Genomic DNA, 22,857 nt, shown 5'->3' with positions numbered 1-22,857 from the left:
AGTTGCAGAAAGCCTCTTGCATTCATAATAAATGGAAGAGAAAAAGATTACATTCCATATATTGTAATAAGCAACAAATTTATGCAAATGACACACAGTAGGAAGCAAGACAATAACAGCATTGTGGTGTACTGAGCACACTCAAATGCACAGAAATGATGTAAAGGAAAACATGAATAGCTGAAAGCAAGTTTCTGCAATACTCCAAAATCTTTGTTTTCAGATTAAATGTATCTTCAAGACACTGACAGTTCTTTTGAGTTTCTGCTGAATTTGAGTTTAAGTTAAAAATATAAAAGCTACCCGAGCCCAGGCTTTAAATTATCTTATTTTTCACTCGTAAAAATCAAAACAGTTGCTAATTTTCTGAATATGAATTGGAAATTCAGTTTCAATTTCTTGGTTTACAGCTATAAGACACATTAAAAATAGCAGAGATATAGTGGTGTGAGCTGTCAAAAAACCCCAAACAATCCAAAAAGAACAAATAACAGCCTCAAGTTGTGGACTACAGCATTTCACAATCATTACAGAAACAAGATTAATTTTGGCTTTTAAATTATAACTGGATCCACCAAACACTTTCACTTGTTTGGAATTTGAATGTGCTAGAATACAGAAAAACCACCTCTGCTTCAATGATAAATTCCTATCAACTCTTTCTCTAGATCTTTAACATCATTCAATCTTTTCTCCTACTTCAAAACAGCTATGAGGAATGCTCTTCCTTCTGAATAAAAAAATAAAAAAGCAAGTAGGTTTCAGACCTTGCTTAGGTAACGAAAAGGAAAGCAAATCCAGAGAGTCATACATTTCAAAGCAGAACTTGTGTTCTGTTAGAAAACAGGTTACAACATGCCTCAATAAGAAATATATATTTGTCACTCATGAACTACACTGGCCATTACTTCCAGTCATTAAGAAATAGGATACAACTAAGAGCATCAAGATAAGAGAGACTGGGGGAAAAAATAGCCTTTGAGCACTTACTAAAGAAGCAGGATGTCTTCGTGCATGGCATGCACGAGGTGGGGTACCCTTAGCTACCCACCATCACCAGCAGCGCTGCCCCTGCACAGGGAGGCCCTGGAGATGGTGTGTGACAGGCAGGTACAGCCCCAAAGCCCAAGTGAAGCAAACCCCAGCACGTGCACCACAATGCCAACAGCTAAAGGAGCGCTCTGCTATTCTGCAGATGGAACTCAGATGCACCTCTCTTGCCCCAAAAGGACAGGGACACACCACTTAAGGGACACCACAGCTTTCAGGGATGTTATGTAAACAAGCTTTTTGATCATTCTTTCAAGGACTCAGGCTACTCATTGCTCGTGTGGCAAAGTGATTGTTGTGGTCTTTACTGTCCTGGTCATAGACTGTCCCAACAGGACTCACTTCAAAAGACTGTGAATCATTGTTCAGAGGTTTTTGACTTCTAAAATCCATCAGGAAATCTCATTTTTTCCACAGTGAGGATTACAACACGTATTACCCATGAACCTTTCAACAACAGCAACAAAAAAGTTTATTTATTCCTAAATCTACAAGCAGTTACTCAAATTCACTTGCTGCTATCATAAAGACACAGTCAGCAAAATCCAATACAAGATAAGACATGTCTCCCTTTATTCTGTTCCTTTCCAAAGCAATTGGGTTTTTTTCATGGATGATGCAATACTGAAGCCCAGTTTTACAGTTTAAACGTTATGCGAGAGGTCTTGTGCAAAAATCAAGGTCTAGACAAAATTTGCAGAACATTTACGGATTTGGAAAATTTGAGCTACCAGAACAAAAAGCATAAAGCAGTCTTGCACCAGTCATTTGGGCTCTCCCACTTAGTCCAATTCCAAATGAAATAACATCCAGAGATGTAGACAGTTCTTCAAAATTACACGTGAAATGGACAAATATAAACTTCCCTGAAAGTATGCCTACTTTGCATTGAATAAAAAAGTTCCCTACTGTTTTCTCTTTCCAGTTCTCTAATGCTAACTAGAGAAGGCTTCCCTTACCTACCTTTATCTATGAAATCCTAATAAAATAAAAATACATAAATATAAAAAAAGATAAACACTTTACTTAATTCTGGTCTGGATCCTCACACTTTGTTAGATTAATTTTTCAGACCCGGCGTTTTATTTGTAGGTCTGTCACATGGGATGGGATGAGGTGCATACACTTCAGAGAGACTTGACTCTTCACAAGAAAACCTGCCAACAATACCATAAAAGCACTAACTATTGATCTAATCCACGTACACACTCTTAAGCACATATGTGTGTACAGGAAAGGGACAGCTGAAAATGGAAAACACTTGCAATAACAGTAGATCAGAAGCTGAGATCTGTTTTAACATTATTAGGTGTAATTTTAAGAGCAATCAATCCTTACAGGCACACATTAAAAAAAACCCAATCGACTGAGGAAAGTATTTGTTGCCATTCAGCATCTCAAGAATAAGACCTATCCAGCGAGGACTGATTCAAATGGTCCACTCCAAAACTTAATAATAAACTATTTCTTGTGACAGTGATGTAGTTTGGTAAGACATCCCTCAAAAATACATTTGCAAATCTAAAATGCAGAACATCATGTCCCCTCCTTCAGATGAGAATGTCCTAACACTGTAACACTGAAGTTATAAAGAATGAGTACTTACCCATACTGGTGTGTACACCTGAGGGTAGGAAAACCTAAACTGACACTCAGAATTTCAATTTTGATGTCCTGAGGCTACTTGTAAGCATTTCTAGACTGAATTAATTTTATTCATCTTCACTCTGTCTTACACAATATAAAGGAACTGCCACCAGAAACTACTTTGTTAGAAAAGCCCACAAGGGAATGGAGATGTTAATTTTGCTTTTCACATAGAAGTTCTCAAGGGCAGGCTTTTTTTGTTGATTCAAAATGAAGCTGAATAGGGAGTCAACATGCAGGTACAGCCAGATACAGCCAAAATTATGATTCATTCAGTTTGTGTTCAAGGCCACACACACATATCTCCCTAAGGTATATCATCCTAGTTAACAGAAGAATATAAAAGTCAGCTACTATTGAAAATAAATAAAGTAAGCACAAATTTACAAAAAAGGGAAGGGGTGCTTTTTGCTGTAATATAAAGGAGCAACTGCTGATCATACCAGACACTTTAATAAACAGTGAAACTGGACACATGCATATTGTTTAGGTTTATTAGACTTCAGCTACTTATGCAGGCAAGCCCAATCTCATGCCTCTAGCACGTCAGAAACATGGCTCATTTTCAGAGATAAACAAATAGGCTGTGTGGAACTCGATCACAGCTGTTGCAATAAACATATCTCACTATTCAATCCTAGCACAGGCTTGCCCAACAAAATCTTTCAGAGGGAAGCTGCCCACTAAAAGAAAATAAAACCTCACACCCAGAGAATAAAATCTCCAAACCTGGACCACTCTCCCTGCAAAAGTCTATCAACATCCTTCTATTCAGTGGCTACAGAACTCACAGACCTACATGATCCTGGAGACTTAGCTGAAGTTGAGACTAATTTTTCAGTAATTTCAGCTCCCAAAAGACAAGTCTAACCAAAGTTATTCACATAGCATTGATAAGATTGGAGAAAAACCACTCCAAGTTAAAGACTAATCTTGAATCAATCTGCAGTTTTGGAAATACCATGAATATATCCTTCCCTTCTGTGACTAGCCATGCTATGGAAATTCTTACAGATGAACAAGCAAAACAGAAAGAGTATAGAATAATCCTTAGATTAAAAGAAGGGAAAAAAACCCCACTATTTTATGAACATGGAGGAAAAACTGTGGTGTGATTACATAGAGGAATTTAAACTGTGAATGTCCATCTGCAAGTAAGAAAGAACAATCAACATCCACATACAGCTTATCTATATAGAAGATTTTTTCTTAAAAACATCTGTATCTCATGTTTTAATCACACTTAATTAAAAAATATAAAAATATCATCCATCCAAATAAGCGTACTTTGCTGGTGACTTCAGAAAGTTTGCAGATCATTATATAAGTTCTTGGTTTTGCCTTTAAGACATACAAGAATCACAAGATTTGTAGAAGAAATTCAGACTGCAAATGTGCGGGCTCACTGCAAACACGCACAACACCTGACCACACAAAGAACTTGATTCTTTTTTGCTTTTAAGTTGCTGAAGGCACCTACAGATCTTTTCAATAGTATTCAGTGAGCTATACTGAGGTGCAGATTGTAAAGAATGTGCTCTGTGTATCTAGTAAGCAATGGTCAGTGCCTAGCAGGGAAACAATCAGTGAGCATGAACATTAGCAGATGGAACAGTCAGAAAATGTCTCATTTCATTGTTTGTTAAGCAGTTTACTGTTTTCCTTCAGCTTAATCCTTTCTTGTGTACTCCTGTTTTAGTTTCATATTTGAAGAGTATCTGCATTAGGCCACAGTTGCCTACGAATGTATACAACTATTTCTATCAATTAATTCAATGCCTCAATAAATTGAAAATTGACTTGATTCTTTTTGTCCTCCAACAAAGCCTGCTTTGAAGTTTGCAATTATTCCCAATAGTTCCCAGAGAAGTTTTCAGCAAAGAAGTCCTGGTATAGTCAGAAAGAATGACCTTATTTGATCACAAACTGAACACAGCAGCTGTGCTGCTGGCAGAAGATCTATAACATGCACTCATGGTGGCTTCCCTGCCTCCACCATAATCTGCTATATACTGATCCAATTATTGCACAAAAAGCCTTTTTCTTATAGCACACTCTCCTTTTCAATTCTGTCTCACTCTGGATTGAAGGAAAAAAAAGTCTTGTGGATGGAATGCTTACTGCTTTTCAAATATTTCGTGTGAAAATGCCATTTACACCCACAGCTGCTGCTGCCTTCTCTTTCTCTCTTCTCTTGTAAGACAAGGAGCGGGAGAGGAGAGAGAGAGAAAAAACTGGAACAATTTTTCAAGCTATTTAGAAGTTCATTGTATCATATTTTTTTATAACTAGTCTCATATGACAGATAACAGATTTTGATTTTGTCCTGATAATTTACAAGACAATTTAAACCTTGAATCTTGCAGGGAATGCACAAAGGCACGGGAGTGTCACAAACTCAGCTTAGTGAGGAATGGTCTCAGGTAAAGTTGTTCAGCACATGACTTTGCACATGACTTTGTACTTTAGGAAAAAAAGGAAGGAATACAGTGACTTTGTTTGATGAAGAGCTGGAAAGTATGTTGCAATATTTTCTTTCTGAACAATACTGTTGTGTAACTTTTCTAAGCTTTTGCAGTCGAACATGTAAAACAAGTAAACAAATCCCTCGGGGGGGGAAAAAAGCCAAAAACCCATAGTGCCATATTGGAAACTTTGCATCCTAAACATCTGTTTCTTTACTCACTTTTCAGCCATGCTCTGACAAGCAACTAAAAAAAAAAGCCTGTCAGCCCCTTTCCCCAACTACGTTTTGTAGCTGGAAATAGTATAAAACCCAGCTATGCCATGAAGCCAGACACGATGGAAAACACTTAAGATACTTTTTAAACAAATAAGAAATGAAAAAACTCTTCACAGTGCTCATGCATATTCGATCACATGAGCCATCAGTAATCCCCATTTCTCCTTCAGAACAAAGAATAATTTTTACAATTAATGTCATTATAAACAAAGACAGAAATAATTAGATAATGTGTTTGAAGAGAAAGGAGCTCTTCCTAGCTACACACGTGGAATGGACAGACAGGCAAAGAGAGCCTGTGTTACTTGCTATATCAAGTTTAGAAATAAACAACCTTTAATTGAACATCTTTTGCTTTTGAACAATCTTGTAAAATTCTCAGTGGTTCAAATGCACAGTGGAAGAGCAGCAAAAAAAGGATCATAGTTATTCTTTCACTTACATTAGTAAACCAGTGCAGAAGAATAGGACGGTGTAGGGTGAGAAGGTCAAAAAGTTATGAGCAGTTACTAGATTTGCAATAAGATTTGTTTTTACACTCTTAACAACTTACTTTCTGTAAAACCATCTTGATTTATTAAGGTAATACTCTTCACATGTGACACATCACAAAGCAACCCCTACATACAAGGAAATCCATAACAAAATCTTGAAAACAAGACTTTTTTTTTTTTTTCTTTGATAGGCAGATGCTTCTCCTCACAAAACACAATGTATTCCTTCAGGGAAAAATATGCAAGGGTATGTAATCACTCAGCTACTTAACCTCTATGCACTCTTATGTTTCTTAGATTTACCTCAAAGACAGTTATCTTTTTGTTTGGCCACAGCTGTTTTGGTCAAGGGCTATTACAGATATATCTTAGAAGAGCCATTGAGAGTCACAGTATTACTGAGAATGACAATATTCAGAGAGACACTGAAGGAATATTCACACCAGCATAAACCCAATATACTGTGTCAAACCAAAATAACACATACATCAGGTCAAGCCCAGAAGTGTAAAATTCTTTGACCAGTATGAATTTATTTATTTAATTCTTTAGGAAGTCTGAGGGAAAAATTCTAAAGTCTAAATTATTGTTTCCCTTATAAGCACTATCATCTCTATCAAACTCTTGCACTAAGGTACAAAAAACTAAGCTGCAGAAAGCATTTCAATAAAACCCAGTTGGAGTTTTGGATCCCACTGAAGTCAGTGCTGGTTGGGAACTTACACACTTTTCTGGATTTCATTATATCTACCATTCAAAGCCTATTAGTCATGGAACATACTGCTGTTATCAAAAGGAACAGATTGCCCCACATCAGCTCTGTGTGTAAACACCTGCTGGCACATCCTGTGAGTCAGTGTGCCCAGCGCAGGTACCAAGCACGCACCATACCCGGATGGGAAGCTGAGGACTGAAGATACAAGAATACTTAAAGCTTGCATGTGTTTCTTGCTCTTCTGCAAAATACCCTTATGATTTTGCCCAACTGCTTGCTGAAACATTTTTTTTCCTCAAGATGAAATACATTTTTTTAATCAGTAGGATTTAAATGAGCAGTTATGTAAATTTCACAACATTTTAAAAGGATCTCCTCTGTTTAGTGGAGCTAAAACAGATATGGGGAAAACATTCACTAAGAGCTACATTAGGTTTTACAAGGGAAGCTCAAAAGATTGAAACATGCTGTTCTATGCCAGACAAAAATTTGAGTAAGTCTAAACTTAGATGTTTGTTTCTGAGACAGCTATAAATGTCTCACAGCACTTATATAATAACTATCACATTCAACCAGCAGAAAGAATCAGCAAGTCCGAGTCTACCTGCAAGAATAAAAATTATAACCCTAAATAGCACTAAAATAACATTATCACACAGTATTTTTACTGCAAAATGAAAATATGTCATGAATCTCTAGGAAAGGATAGTCCCATAATTATATAATGGCCAAAGAGTGATGGATTTCCAACATGGTCTTTGGAAAACAATCCTGAACTACACACAGGTTCCTGAAGACATCTGGGGAGGAAGGGAGTGGGAAGGAAGCAATAATCACACAAAATGCCCCCCCCTTTACTAAAGATTTTGTACCAAATCAAAATCACTTCCTAAAACAACCTTAGTACAAGGATATGGGGAGACACAACAAAACTACTTCATTGTTTGCAAGTGGTAGAGCCCAGGTGCAGACAATCAGCATTTTCCCTCTGTGAGACTGAACTAACTCTGCATCAACCTGGGACAGAGGAAATCCACACTCTGTCTCAAAAATGGCAGGGAAAGGAACATCACCTCAAGTATTATACTTTTTTGTGGGTTTGTTCGTTTTGTTTAATAGCACTTCTTTCAGAGCTATTAAAAAAAAAAAAGTAAAGGCATAAAATCTGTCACATGAACATGACAGATTTTACTACATTGGTTCAGTTCCTCCTCAGTTTACTGTATTGCAAGGTCTTCTTTTCCCAAATTAAAATGAAAAAATACTCTCCCTACTTTAGAAAAAAAAAAAAACAACCCACTAACATAAATGTGTTGGGAAAAACACACAAGATGGATAACATGTAGTCCCCTTTTAGAAAATCCAAATAAAGTACAAGTGGCAGAGAAAGAACAGTCTTTATAAACAGAAAAATAAATCCAAACTCATCTTCCAAACATTTGAAAGTACTTACACACAAGTGCCTTTGAAGTATTTGATTAAAATATATAGGGAATAAAATGTATTGTGTGTACACACCACTAAATGCAGGAAACAGGAACCTGAAGTGTACAATGTTAACATCTGGAAGAAACTGTAAGAAGTATTCAGAGAAGCAGAGTTGTATCTTTAAAATCCTACTTATAGCCCTACGATTTGCAGCCCTCACACTATTGCTACACTGTCACAGAGTCCTTAACTGAAGAAACTGCTAGGATTGATTTTTATACATCCATCTACACGAGGAAAAAAAAATAGACAGTTTACGAAAAGACAGCATTCTACAAAAATGAATCTCAAGACAGATACTCTTATCTAATTTTCATCCTCAACCAATACACCAATCACATATGATAACAGTTGGCAGGACATCTTCAAGGGAAAAGTAACCCAAGGTCAGCTAGTGAAAGAAAGCTTTTACAGGATGACAGTGGTACTGAACCTCCTCTGGCTGCTGATAACATCATTGTTGTCAGCTCAGCACTGAAGCAATGATTCCAAACATGGCATTAGTACAATAAATTCGTTCATGCAGTGTAAGAGGGCAGAAAAATGCCCAAAAGCATGGTAAGATTACAGTATTCCAGCAGCCTCCTCTCAAGGACATTTGAAGTACATTTTACTGGTTCTACAATCACAAAGACAGGCAAAAAGCCCAAGAAATTCCCTCATGGCTCCAGGCCTTTCAAAACAGCAGTCCATCTTTTGACGTTCCTTATCTCACACAAGGCATCTGTCTCAGTAAGCCAGCAGTTCCACAGAGCAGCCCTGGATGTCCTTTCAGTCAGCATCAGGCACAAATAAAGAAACTACTGCCCATTTCTCAATTTTCTATGGCCCAGGAGTTCATGTTTCCCTCTCACTGTTTTTGTGGGATAAAACTGTATTGCACAATAATACAGGGTTCTCCACAGCGTCTGAAACAGCTACTCAACCCCAGCAAGGAAGCTGCACTGTTTATATTGCATTCTGCATTCTTCTATAGTCACACTTGTATTTAATAACAACAAGAACAAAAATTTACATTTGTAGCCAATATTTTTATTTTCCATTTGACAATTCTGATAATTTCTCCCACATAGCAGAGCTAAAATGACTTGGCAGGTAGGGTTTATCAGCATTTCATCTGCAACACCATTCCAGCTAGAAAACCAACTACATTGTCAACAGTTTTAAGAAGCAAGTTTCTACTTGTATTTTGTGACAAACTCACAAGGAACACAAAATCAAACAAGAAAATATAAACGGGGCTGGTGGGAACCCAAACAGATCAACATTTAAAGATTTGGTTTTTGTAACCCCTAAAATAGAAGTTTGTCTAGTGCCAAGTACTTCAGAAAGATCATTTTCTTTTTTAAGCACTAAAACACTTCGCAAGCTCACAAAGCATCTTCCACACTATTGTACCAGGAAGGAAATAAAGCACAGTCCAGAATTTCACCCATGGTTATGGTAATTTCCAAATGTGACAGTTTTGCAAAGTTTTTACTTTTGACTCCCAAAAGTAAAAAACAGTCCTGTGCTCATAACTACCAGAAATACAAATTTTAAAGGACTAACTTGGTCTTAAATGATAATTGCTGTGGAAAACAATACAATTATACAGGTCAAAATTTCAGGAACAGTTGTACTGACAACAGAGAGAAATGAAATTTGTATAATTCGGAAGACAAAACAGCAGTAAAATCTGATTTTAATGCCAAAATACGTTTGCTTATATCATGACATATTTGGATAGCTTTGCTGTGCACTGTATTTATCTGTAGATTTAATAATTCCTTGTTTATCAACAGAGTTGTAATAATATCATATTTCAGTACCAAATCCTTCAATCTTCTTTTTTATCAATTGACCAAAGCTTGATTCTGAAGGCAGGAGGAATCTCCACTAGTTACAAGAGATTTCTGATGCTTTATCAAGGAAAATATCTCTGAACAATACAGTGTAAGTACAATTTTCTACCACTTTCTACTTTTCACTGTTGGTCCTCTCAGAAGAATCACCTCAACACTCTTATTTTATTTCAGAGCTTTCTCCCTCCTAGATCATGACACCCGCTCCTGAAAAAAATTCTCATTTCTAAGCTAGAGTCCTCAGATTATCACCATTAACGATCACTGCCAAATGTAACATATCTAAGGAAAGTGTGCATCGGTTGACAAACAAGGGTATTGTGTTCCTACTGCACCTTTTTCAGACAGAAGGACTGAGTACTGTGGTATTACAAACAAAACAAGAAAAAGATGGGGTCAGGATAGAAAAGGAGATTTCTCATGTATTCTACATCTCAATGTCTTCCTGGCTATGTGGTTATGAAGGACAAAATGGGATGGGAATGTGGACATGAAGCATCACTCACCATTTCCTGAGATGCATACTTTGGATCTTCAGGATCAACTGACCAGTAGCAGTAGTCAAAGCTGAAGGCCACAGTTTTTTCTCTCGAGTCCCAGCTGCTATCAAGTCTACTGTCAACCTGACAAGGAAAGGGGAAAGACAGACCAAGTCACTCTGAAGCTGACCCAAAAAAAGCATTTTCCAACTTAATGGGAAGTTTATCTAGGATTTGTCTTGTGGAAAAGGAATGGCAAAGAGTTAAACCTCTTTTTTCAATTTTCTTTGGTGCTTAGAGCGAGGTGGAGACATCCATGCCAAACCTGCTAGAGCATTTTTACTGAAGGGTTCATTTACTACAGCTAAGGTTCCCCAAGACACATACAATAACCATAATTCAGCTAATCTTCATAAATTCTATGTATTGTCAGGAAAGCTTTATAAACCTTTGGATATTTCTCTGAAATTCTTCTGTTTCCCAGAGAACCACATAGCAGAAATAAGGCTCCAAGTAATAGGAAGGAAATAATTTTCCCACTGCACATTTAAATAGGCACATCTCCTCCCTAGTTTCCCCTTTGCTTTGTCATGGTTGCAAGCTAACACGTCTGTCACTGTGCAAATCAGTTGCACTCTGAGAGGAAGTATGAAAGGAGGAGAGATACAGGGGAAAGAAATTATCCAGATATTAGTAACAGGGAGATATGCAAAAATCCTAAACAATTTACCAAGAGCTTTGAATGATGGCATACAAGAGGATTGCAGAAACTTTGATAAATATAACATACAGACAAGACTACTACCTGTTACGTCCCTTCTCAATTCCCTCCCTCCTCCAAAACACACAAACTAAGCCCAAACCAAACCAATCCTTCCCCACACTTTCACTGCAATAATTCTAAGGCTGTGCCAGTTTAAACGTCTCCCTTAATATCTGTATTAAAATGATTCAATAGCCAAGCAAACAGAGAAAATTATCAGGATATCTTATTTGGGAAAGAGGAGACAACAAAAAGCATACCTTTATATTTCTGACTTTTGCCACTTTGTCATCAACTTCTACAATCACTCTTCCTCCTTCTGCTCTCTCTCTGGAAACAGAACACATTTAAAAAATACATTTAAAACATAAAGAAACAAAAAGGTGCATGTCAAATTTCTAAGCTTCAGAAATTTATGTTTACTTTAGCAAACTGCAAATCAGAGCTATGAAACAGAAACTTCAGATATACACAGATAAGACTCTGTGACATAAAATAGCATTTGCAGATCTGCATTCAGGTGTCTCAAAAGCAAGGGGCTAAAAAACCTTAATACAGGGGTGATTAAAGAGCTTTGAGGTGTTTTTCCTAAATACATTGTTGGGATTTTATTTCTATTTAGGAACTGTTGCCTTTACAAGAAAGTAGAGTGGAGAACTGGCAGACTGGCTGTGCTTTGTGGGGTAGGGATCCCTGTCACAGACTTGTGAGCCGCAAGAGCTGTCAGATTTCTCCCACTTAGTTTAAAGTGTTTGTTGTAATCCTCAAAAAGTACTCTTTAGGGAAAAAAGTGCCAAACAAACATTAAACCCAAAGAACTGTCCTGAAATGTAAATGGACAGGATTGTTCCTCAAGTGCAAAGGACCATGCACTCATATATACTGTCTAAATCTGTCATTGGAATCACCTATGACTGATTGCTACAGACAACTTCCACATCCAAAATGAGTCATGTTAGGAAAGAATGAGAAAAGGATGTGGAAAAAGCAAAACAAAACCAAACCAAACCAACCAACAAACACCCCAAAACAAAAAAACCAAACCAACCAAACAAAAAACCCCCTCAAACCAAATTCATTTTATTTCTGGGCTGACAGCAGGATAGCTACCTGAAGATAAGGATTATTTATCCCTCTCAATAATTATAATAGTTTTTTTTTTAATACACAGTAGGATAGAACAGAGGAAGAAGAGGTCATTGTCCTATTTCTCCAACTTTGGTACTGAGAAGATAAGAGCGGGACAAAGATGCTATATATTTCCTCTGTATTTTGCTTTGTGGTCTGACACCGACAAATCTTGTCAGATGCAACTTTCTGATAAAGTTTTGATGAAGCCTAATATCTTTGTAAAGCTGTAAGAGGTTGGTTTAGAAATAAAACCAATTTTGTCTTTAGTGCAGTTTTGTCAAATTTTATTAAAATCAAGGTGAAGACGCACTGTCATTTGGGGTTAGATGTATTTATATTTCCTGATATTCAGCCGGATCAGTACCATGAGGTCAGTTAAAAACGAGGTCAGATAAAGCAAGAGTTAGAAAATGGAAGCCCAGCTGACAGCTGCTCATTCCTGGCCCTAGACCTTTAACACATTCCTTTCTATGTGTACAGAAGTATTTAGTCCCTCACCAATTACAATCTGCCTTCACTGTGGGCTCTGACTCCCAGGTGGCCAAAAGCACATCATCCCCCACCTTTGGGTCTCTCCAATTCTCAGTTTTTACCCCATGCTTTCTGTTGCAAAACAAGATTCAAAACAATGCCTTAGGACATTTAAGGCTTCCATGAAGACAATCACTGTGGCATTTGAGCTTACCAAGCATAAAGAGGTTTTAAGCACATTTCTGAGCATAGCTGTTCCCGTTTGCAGACAGAAATAATGCTTTACCATAAAGTCTCTTGCTTGACATCACTGATTTTTGAGGTACCCTCCTTGAGACAGACTGAACTTGGTACTTCCTGTAGTATACATTTACATGTGACTCCTCACATAGAAAATACAAGAACAGCTCCCAGAGATTTTGGTTAAGCTGTGAGTGTTCAGCTGTTCAACACATCAGTCACCAGAGCCCCAAGTCAGATCCCAAGAGAAAGGGAAACGGATTGTGTACAGCTGGGTACCAAATGCTGCATTATGTACAGCTGAGCACAGAACCGAGGTCTCGTAAGGCTCCCTCAAGAACAAATGAACAAGGAACAGTGCCTAAGGATACAGGCTGTGAGTACCTAAGCTAGAAATGGGCAACTGATGCATATAACCTGGGCATGTGTAACTTTAGAGATGTTTTGACAAGCAAATGCTTTCCACTGTAAGTTAATTAGGGGACTTTGATATCCATGTGCAAATCTCTGCCAGGTGAGCTAATGGACAAAGCTGTCAATTACCCTGTACAGCAGATCTGATTTAAGAGGCAATGGGACATTTGGACAGAATTTCACAATATATTAAGAGCAGCAGCAGACAGAGAAAACCAGAGGGATTTTTTAGAAGAGAGCTTGCTTTGGTTACACATATTCTTTCCTTCACTGCCCAAGTATGATATTGGCCCCATCCTGCTTCCCAATCCCATGAGCAACCCTAATTTTCAGTTCTTAATGTTCCATTCTTACCAGCCTAAATAGTTCACTGAGTTCCTCTCCTTCTCCTCCTATGCACACACGTCATTCCCTGCAGGTATCTGCTATGTGTTCTCACTGGCATCATGTCCATCTTGGCCAGGGCAGTCTTCAACTGCTCTGCCTGTCTTGTGTCCCTTATCCTAACATTGTAGCTAGTCATAGGCTGATGCCTCTGCTCCAAAGATACATAATCCTGCTCCTCTTGTCAGTTCTTCCAGTGTCTAAACCAAGTTTACTTCTATACTCCGCAAGTAAACCAGTGTTTCTTCCTGGACGTGTGCTGAGATCAGCAAACAGATTACTGAGAATAAATCAGACAGAAGACCTTGTTCTCAGGTCTCATTCCTGGGCTTCAACTGTGACTTGTACAACACTGAGCTCCACTTCTTGAAATAATGCTCAAACAATGAGGGTTTTTTACTTAAGGGGATGATGCAAACATGATTCAGTCAACACTAAAGAATTTAAGCTGAGAGAAAGCAGATCCCTTAAAATTTTTACCTGCTATGCTATGACAAGTCTTCACTGAGCATGTTAAAGAGTTTTAATGATTTAGAACTTGGGCAGGAATGGGTAGATTGAGATGGGAATCACATCAGATTTCAAATTTTAAAATCAATTGGGGAACTCAAATAAAAGGTCTCCCTAAGTAGCTTTTATATGTTTTAGAATGTAATTTCCCATAACCTTATCTCCTGCAACAGTGGAACTGTTCTGGGTAAAGCTTAAAAATAATTTTAAGCAACCTAGTCTGAAATAGACATTAATGAATAGAGCATTTGTGCTCAAATGGGTGAAATCTGGAAAAGCTTATAATCGTTTTAAATGCTAGGGTATTCTAGTTTCAGAAGCAAGGCAACCTCAACAACAAACAGTGGTTTCAACCCAAGCTATAATAATTGCATAAATTCCACTGCCCTCAGTCCACCCTATGAAAAAGTGCCTTTGTGAGTCCTTATAGACTGATATTCTCACAGGCTACAGTCATCCCTAAAGATTAAAGATAAAGAAGAAATTCCAAACATTAAATCTTTGAGATACAAAAAAATTACTGGATATAAAAAAAAATTATACTCATATTTACATATGTACTTATATTAAAATAAACATAAACACAGTAAAATACAAAGAACACAAAATGAAATTGCCACCTTTTACCAGAGGGTATCAAAGATTCCACACTATGCAGCCATAAAGCATAATGCAGCAATCAAGTACCTCTGTTTGAGTCTCACAAAACAAGAAAGCCACCAGAAAACAGGAACAGAACTAAAGTCTCCCCTAGCTCTGGGTGCATATTCACAGCACCCAGACTTTTATCTTAACCCTAGACTGTTGCTGAAAAATGCAATTTCTCTCTGCTGCTCCAGCCTCCCACATGTGTTTCCACTTTCTAGCAATCACACACCCATGCAATGACTCAGATCAGCTGTGATCAGGAAAACAACCCCCACACCAAAATAAATAATCAAGGTGTCACAGAACTCTCAAGCCCTTCCAGAGCCCTGAGCCCAGCAGTCACACAAGCTGCTGAGCCAAAGCAAGAGACAGGGCTGGAACACGTGGTGGTGGGAATGGAGACCCTTCCCTTCTGCTGCAGCTTACAGCCAGAGACCAGGGAGCACAAAGCAAGCAACCTTGGCTGAGGTAGCTGCCAGCCCTACAGACTATGCATTTGAAATCTCAATAAACACATATTTATATCATGCTTCATTTAGGTACAAAACAGAGAACTTCAGACAAGAAAGCCCAGGAGGAAAAACAGACTCACAGATGTTCCAGATATTTTGACCTTAACTCCAAATTGCAAACATCACGAAAGCTCTCTCAGCAAAACCTGTGTTTGTCAGTATACTCTTACACACAAGTACAACAGCTTGCATTTGAATGATGAAGCAGCCCATCATCCTTAGGAACGGATGCTCTGCTCCACAGGTATGAAAACTGTAATTTTAGTACTAATAAAATTAACTTCCAACTACACTTCTCTAGTAACATGTTTGACTTCTGCTGCTCAGAAGTCACTGTGGTCCTAACATCCTTTCCTCACCCCCACTTCTTGAAAAATGCATGCTGTGTTTGGGAAATGCCTCTCCTAAATTATTTTCCACAAAAACAAATTACCTGTACAAAGATAAAGCTGTAGAAACATCATTTAATGGTGCTTGTCCCAGGGAAGACCTGCATCTTCTCAGTCATAGAAAGCTTTAGAGAAATGCAGACCCAGCAATAGAACTGTGACATAAATAAAAATGGAGTGGACATAAAATGGAGTGGCAGGTCTGTAATGGGGAGCTACAAGGGAGACCTGGCAGAAACAAAGCTGCTACAACAATCCTGAAAATACAGGGAGCTCAAAGGGAATCTCATATCATTTGCTGTTGCTATGAAAAATTATTTTTGCAGACAGGATGTAAAGCTAATGCAACCCTCTAGGGACAAAGACACTGTAAGAATGAGTGGGTGGGAAAGAATCATGGGAGGATCAAGACCCTAGAGAGGGATACTTCCACAGCTTGCTGTATCTGAGTGAGATGAGTTCAGACACAGAGCACAGAAGTGCAAGGAGGTATGCAGAGCTGGAGGAAGCAGTGGGTGGAAAGAAAGAGGGAAGTTGTTTTTTATACATTCTAAAATTTGCCACACTTGTCCTCCACCCTCTCAAATAACAGGCACTTGGAGAACAAAGGAAGCTGACTTTTTAAAAGTTGCCTGTTTGTTTTCGGAACATGTACATGTGATAAAGCAAAAATACTGTAGTCATTAGCAGTAGACACGTCATGCACCAAAACAGTTTCTACAAATAAAGGCCAGCAAAGTACTCACCAAAGTAATCAAATATACCAAAGCCAGTATATACAACTCAAGTACAAGAAAAGTCTGAAATGGTTTTTTAAAGAAGCTTCAAAAATAACTCTGCAATGTAATCATTGCAAGTACTTAATGCCTTCCTGCCAGTTCTCACCACTCAAGCTAACTCCAAACCCAATCTCAATCTATACTGAAACAATCCCTCAAAAGTAGTGTCATGAATATCAATCCCTCCCCTCTTGCAGAGGCTCTTCCAGAAAAAAAAGTAGCCTCCTGTGGCAGGATGTGTACCAGCAGTCACTCCTGCTGGCTCTTGGACTGTCACTTCCCAGGACATGACCCACACCTATGACAGCCTAAAAGTAAGGCAGACATTTACCACTTGTACCTGGGGACACTTTGTGCCTTCTAATGGCACACCTATGCAAGCACCATGCCTGCAGCTTATGCGGAATCCTGAACTAAGTCTAGCCCAACTATTCCCTTGGTCATGAAGTCTAAAGATTTTATGGGGAAAACTTTAGTTAGTCAGATTTCTCTTTTCTTTCCATTGACAGTATGCTGTACAGTGTCATACTTGTTTATTGGCAGCCTTGGCAGAAGTATCTTTGAGGAGCTGCCTTCTTTGTACTTCTGGAGTGACTGACCAACAAAAACCCAAATAAACTATGCAGGGTTTATTATTATCTTTGCTAGTCTTCAGAGAACACTATCACAGGAAAATGAGTTGAGGATATACCTGTTGAGACTCCATGCTGCTCCATCAAAAATTATAAAAAATGCCAAGGCTTTCAGCCATTAGAGCTTCTGTACTCTACTGACAAGCCAAGGTACCTCCAACCACAACTTCCCAAACACAGCATCACTCCACAACATCAGCCTAATATGTATCCTTATACCTGCTGCTGTAACCCATCAAAGTTGAGGTGCTAGTAGTATGAACATACTCACTTTGGTCAATGCAGGATTTTTTTATATGTAAAAATAAAGTATCAATAATCAAGTACATTTATTTAAGACTCATTTTCAATGTTTCTCATTATTCTCATTACCCAATACCATTTTGGATATTTCTCTTTAAAGTCAAAAGTGTTTCACTGTGTCTTGCAAATGGGAGTGCACAGCCGATCAGCAATCCTCCTACCAAATTCAGAACAGATGTTTATAAATAATTCTAAACTCTCTACTGAAGCCAAGTACACAGAGTTCACCAAGACAGCACGCTGCTACGTGAGACAGGCTGCTCAAGTAATTTTTTGAGGCTCCTCCCAGCTGCATGGAGCTTTCATTGGCTCTCATAATGCCTAACAAATCTGAAAGTCAAAAATCACCAGTCCTAGTGATTACTATTATTCTTGTGTGGTTTCCCTCAATCTCCTTTGAAAATACTGTATAGCAATAAAAATATGAACATTTGGTGCAGATATAAACATGAGGCATCTTCCTTGATAAATCCAAGTCAGAAATACTCCTGCTGATACAGCACTGCTTTGGGTTGTGGAATAGTGATGTTTTCTTTTCATGCAGAGACATGCACAGGAGGAGGGAAGAGAAGAGGAAAAAGTATTTTTTATCTGCCATACCACCAGCATTTAAAGAAGCATGAAATAAGGAGGATTTAAAACAAAGCTACATTCCAGTCAGTGCAGTTTCATCCACCCTTGATTTCACAGCTGTTTACTGAGCAATGACATAGTATAATTCAGAATTTTGCATCAAAGGAGTCCTGCACAAATGCCATGTTGTCCATGCCAACCAGAATGTGGATACAGAAGTCAATTTTCATTCCTTGAAACCAACTATTACATGAATGGCCCATATAGGGATCAAACCTACAACCCCAGTGTTATCAGCACCATGCTCTGGCCAGCTGATCTCAGGGTCATGCAGAGTTCCGCTCTTTTAGGAAGCTAGAAAGTCTGCCCTTTATCAAGCTCTGAAAACCTGGTTCATGCAACTTCAAGAAAAATACATCTGGGAAAAGTTGCTGATGCTGTACCCTTTATAAAGTAACAGATGTGGCTTCTGGAAACCACCTGCTAATGCCAAGTACAGATGCTAAGAGAAAAGAGCAGCCACCTCAATGATAGCTTACATGAGAATTTTAATAATAGACTAAGTAAAAAAATAACTAATTTAACAGAGAGAGGAAAATATGTCAATATAACCTTAACAGGATATACAAATGTTAAGATACATTTGTTTGGAGAGGAACTTCCTTTATAAAACCAAAATTAAAATCTCAACTTTTCTGTTAAAAATCCTCGCTCTGCTGTCAAAAAGAAGGTTGAAAACATAAGCAATGCATAAACAATGCAGTTCATAGAGATTTTCAAACAGCAAAAGACTACTCTCTCCCACCATCAGGTACCAATCCCAAAACTCATGCTTAACAGAGGGAGAGAGAGAGGAACAACACTTACTCAACTATCACAGCACATAAAAGTAGATAAAAATCTGCCATTTCTCTGTGTGAGAGGGCAACAGCACCAAAGTCACAAAGAATATATATGTGAAAATATATAAGAAGGAGAACAACAAGGTCCAACCTGCTATTGCTGTAATTTTATTTTGATAAAGCATTTAACATCTGTTATGCATAAGATTCGAAGAATGTTTTCTACAAAATTTACAACGAGTTATCACTCTTGTCAGCAGTAAACCACATTGCTGTATCTAAGTTCTTGTGGTTACACACGAACATGAAAAACAGCTGATAGCACAGTCTATAAAACAGCAATAAGTCTTCCTTGCAAAACAATCCTTCCTTTGTTTACTATAATGGGATTATAAAGAACAAAGGAGATAGAGCACAGCAGAGACTAGTTAACAAAGTAAAAAACAATGGTGATTTACTTTGTGTCATTTCTAAAATGATCTGAAATTAATTTGATTTTTCCACATAGCTTTCCTTTTAAATAGAAATGGGTTTAAAATACTCACATCATGATGCACCCATGAATTGAGCTCCTTTCTCCACTATTCAGTGAAGCTATGGTCAGCACACTGCTCAGGTCAGCCTCCCAACACCAAGCCATTTTCTGGAAACTCTGAGTGAGGAGCCTTCCCTAAAATTCTCTCCTAGGCATGGGCTTGCTCACCTGAGCAAGGTGAGCTCCTAGGACCTCAGACTTAACTCCTCCTTCCCATTCTGTCCTCAAGCCTCATTAACTGCTGCATTCCAGGAAGGCAATTAGAGGAATACATTACGCAGAGCAGCAGTAATGAGGAAAAAAACTGTTACAACTCAGATTGTGATAGTAAACACCTGCACAGCTGGAAGTGTGGTTCTGCTTTGTCACCTGGGACTACCCAGACATTTCTTTGATGCTTTCATTTGCCAGAGTGTGGAGAACAAGGTCAAGAACTCCTGAGGGAACTGGGGAATACATAACTGGCCAAGAGGCTCAGGTTACAGCTCTGAAACAATGCAAAGCAGAAAAGAGACAAAAGGCAGCTTTTGGATCGATTAATCTGTTTAGCAACCCTTTCAGGTGACATACCTGTGAGGGTCATAGAGGATGGGGAAGTTCATTTGTGAGTCAGTAAAGGCACCAGGAAAGACTCTCTCAAATAAGAGCTCTCTCCTTTTCTGGGCCAGAGAAGCAGCTGAAAAGGGGAGATGATATTTTCAACAGCAGAATATTTTTTATGTTTTGCTAGGTCCTTCACAAGTAACTCCCAAACTTCAGGGTACTATCCCTGAAGCAAAGTACTTTAAAGTTTCAAAAAGCCTCAGAAGGCAACTGGATGTCCCAGTGTCAAGTTTTTAACTAACAACACTATAACTTTACAAGTGAAACAAACAAATTTTCTGTGAATGATTTTTACCCAGGTCTCAATCCACAATTCATGAAGAAATGCAATGTCTTCTAGTCACTGGTGCATGCTAAGAAAAGAATCCTATAGAAATGTGTGAGACTCCTCATTGTGGTATAGAGCACTGTTTTTTAAAAATTCTTCTTTCCTATCTCTGACCTATGTATCAGTTCTCAAACTACACTGAGATAAAGGACTGAATCCTGGGTACACACAAATGAGCTGAGACCAGCTGGATGGAGGGCACAAGATGCAGTGGATCAGGGAGGGAAAGGCATAAGGCAGCTGTGCTCCACCCTGGTCCCAACACGATACTGCCCTGACCATGCAGGTCACTCCCCTCCCAGAGGGGTCCCACGCACAAACAGCCCTGCCTCTCTCTTCCTATATAACACAGGGCTGAGATTCTCAATAAGAGCAATCAGCAGCCCCAAGTAGGCACTAGAATTGTGATGGGTTATCACAGCAAAGGGAAAAACATGTTTGAACCTAGCAGCACATAAAAACTAGCATTTGTTTCTGCTGGCCTACATAAAAAGTAAAAGGACATGTCCAACACTGCAGGGGTTTCTGTAGCATACAAACACCCAACACAGTCTTAAATGAGCTACTCAAGCACAAGGAGAGCCCTGGACACAGTACTGAAGTGCTTGAATAATTTCTCAGCCAGTCACACCATTTCCAAGTCTGGAGGGTACGGTTTCCTATCACAGCACCACACTGCAGACTGCAGTGTTGGCATCCTCCACAGAGCAGTCAAAAAAGAAAGAGGAACAACATTCCTCTTTCACATAGTTACATGCTAGCTTTCAAAGTGTTTGCATCAACAGCTTCTGACTGACAGCCAAAAATAACATTACACTTTCCTTACAAAAGTCTGACATCAAATAGACCAAGCATTAACATGTCCGGAAATAAACCATAAAGAGATTTCATCAGTTCCCAGCTCCCGTTTAATACCTGATTATTACCTATGGCTATAGAAAATTTAATGCACCCATTCAGGCTTCCATATTTCATTCTAATGGGGAAACATATTTACACAGAGCAAGTATCCATGTAACTACAAAGTAACAAATCTTTTTTAGTATGTAGAATAGTAAATGCGTAATAAAGATTTTTAAATGTTAATCCAGGGAAAATATTTGACTGAATTTACACCCAATACTATATTTTGGTGATAAAAAATAATTTAATCTGTTACAGAATGACTGATAGCATTATGAAGAACACTGGCTATGGGCTGTTTAAACTTCAGACAACAGAAAATCTGCATTTTGTGTAACCATGCTTGCTTTATATCTGTGATGGATTATTCGGCCATAGGAGTTGTTCGTCAAAGAATGCACTGAGATGGGCACCATACAGATGCAGAACAAAAAGACCACTCTTTGCCTTGTGCTAAATAACAAAAATTTTGACAGCTCCTGCATTAACATTTTTAATGTTGGAATTTTATGTAATTTTTCAGATGCAAAACCAATGTTCATCTGCCATTGTAAATTAAACGAAGAGCAGCAATGAAGAAGTTTGCATGGTGGCCTAGAAACAACCAACTGACCCATGAGTTCTAGCCTTTGTCTGCAGCTTTCAAATTTCTCTTAAAAGCCAGGTTTAGCATTTTTTGGCTGGAACTGAGAGTGTACAAATTACAGTACTTAAATTTAGTTGAACTGAATTTTTACTGTGGGAAGTCTCCCTTTTAAAAACACCTAAAATATCGTAGAAACTGCGGCAATATGGGCATCCTGTCAGGGCAATTGCAGAGGGTGTGTATAGAGATAGCAAGAGGTTTGTGTGAGGACATTACAGAAACAGGGTAAGAAGCTGGAAGAGAGCAGACCTTTAAGTCCACTGAGAATTTTTTTCCATGTCTATCAAGGTTACTCAAAGCCTTCATCTATTTAGTATTTGCCTCTAAGTCATTACATTTGAACAATTTTCTCCAAAGCTAGAAAGCAAGTTCTCATATCAGAGCCTTCACAGAGAATATACAACCACTTCCTTTTCCCAATTATAAAATATAAAAATCCATCTTAAAATGCCTTTGCTGACCTCAGCTGAGGCAGCACAGTAGAAGGAGCAACTGGCCTATTGCCTTTGGGGTCAAACACCGTCAGACTGGTCTCTGCCTCCCTTCCCATCCCATCAGTTACACCATCATGAGCTGAGTAGATGGAATTACTTAACAGTTTCTCCCTGCATTACCCCCTGAGTTTCCACTCTCACCTTCATACAAACATTTCTGTTTCAGCCTCAGATTAATTCCTCCCATGCGCAGGAAGCTGTCCACCTCTCTGATCCTACCCTCCTCACCAAACAGCTGGTCCACACTGACTATACCAAAGGTTTTCCTGTTTATCACACCTTATCTGACAGCTACAG

At 38.5% G+C, this 22,857-nt stretch overlaps 1 protein-coding gene across 3 annotated transcripts in view; it reads right to left on the bottom strand.

Annotated features, from left to right (window-relative positions):
* STARD9 (StAR related lipid transfer domain containing 9) overlaps nt 1-22,857 on the bottom strand; it is a 95,315-nt gene that overhangs the window by 70,960 nt on the left and 1,498 nt on the right. For all 3 annotated transcript variants that reach the window (XM_038139035.1, XM_038139038.1, XM_038139037.1), the window contains exons 2-3: nt 11,484-11,553; nt 10,488-10,604 (exon numbers count right to left, since the gene is read on the bottom strand). In XM_038139035.1, coding sequence (XP_037994963.1) covers nt 10,488-10,604; nt 11,484-11,553 — 187 coding nt within the window. The remainder of the gene's footprint in view (nt 1-10,487; nt 10,605-11,483; nt 11,554-22,857) is intronic.

The sequence above is a fragment of the Motacilla alba genome, chromosome 5, assembly GCF_015832195.1.
Source record: "Motacilla alba alba isolate MOTALB_02 chromosome 5, Motacilla_alba_V1.0_pri, whole genome shotgun sequence".
NCBI classification, from domain to species: Eukaryota; Metazoa; Chordata; class Aves; order Passeriformes; family Motacillidae; genus Motacilla; species Motacilla alba.
The sequence above is the reverse complement of the archived record's forward strand: the minus strand, read 5'-3'. Positions and strand labels throughout refer to the sequence as shown.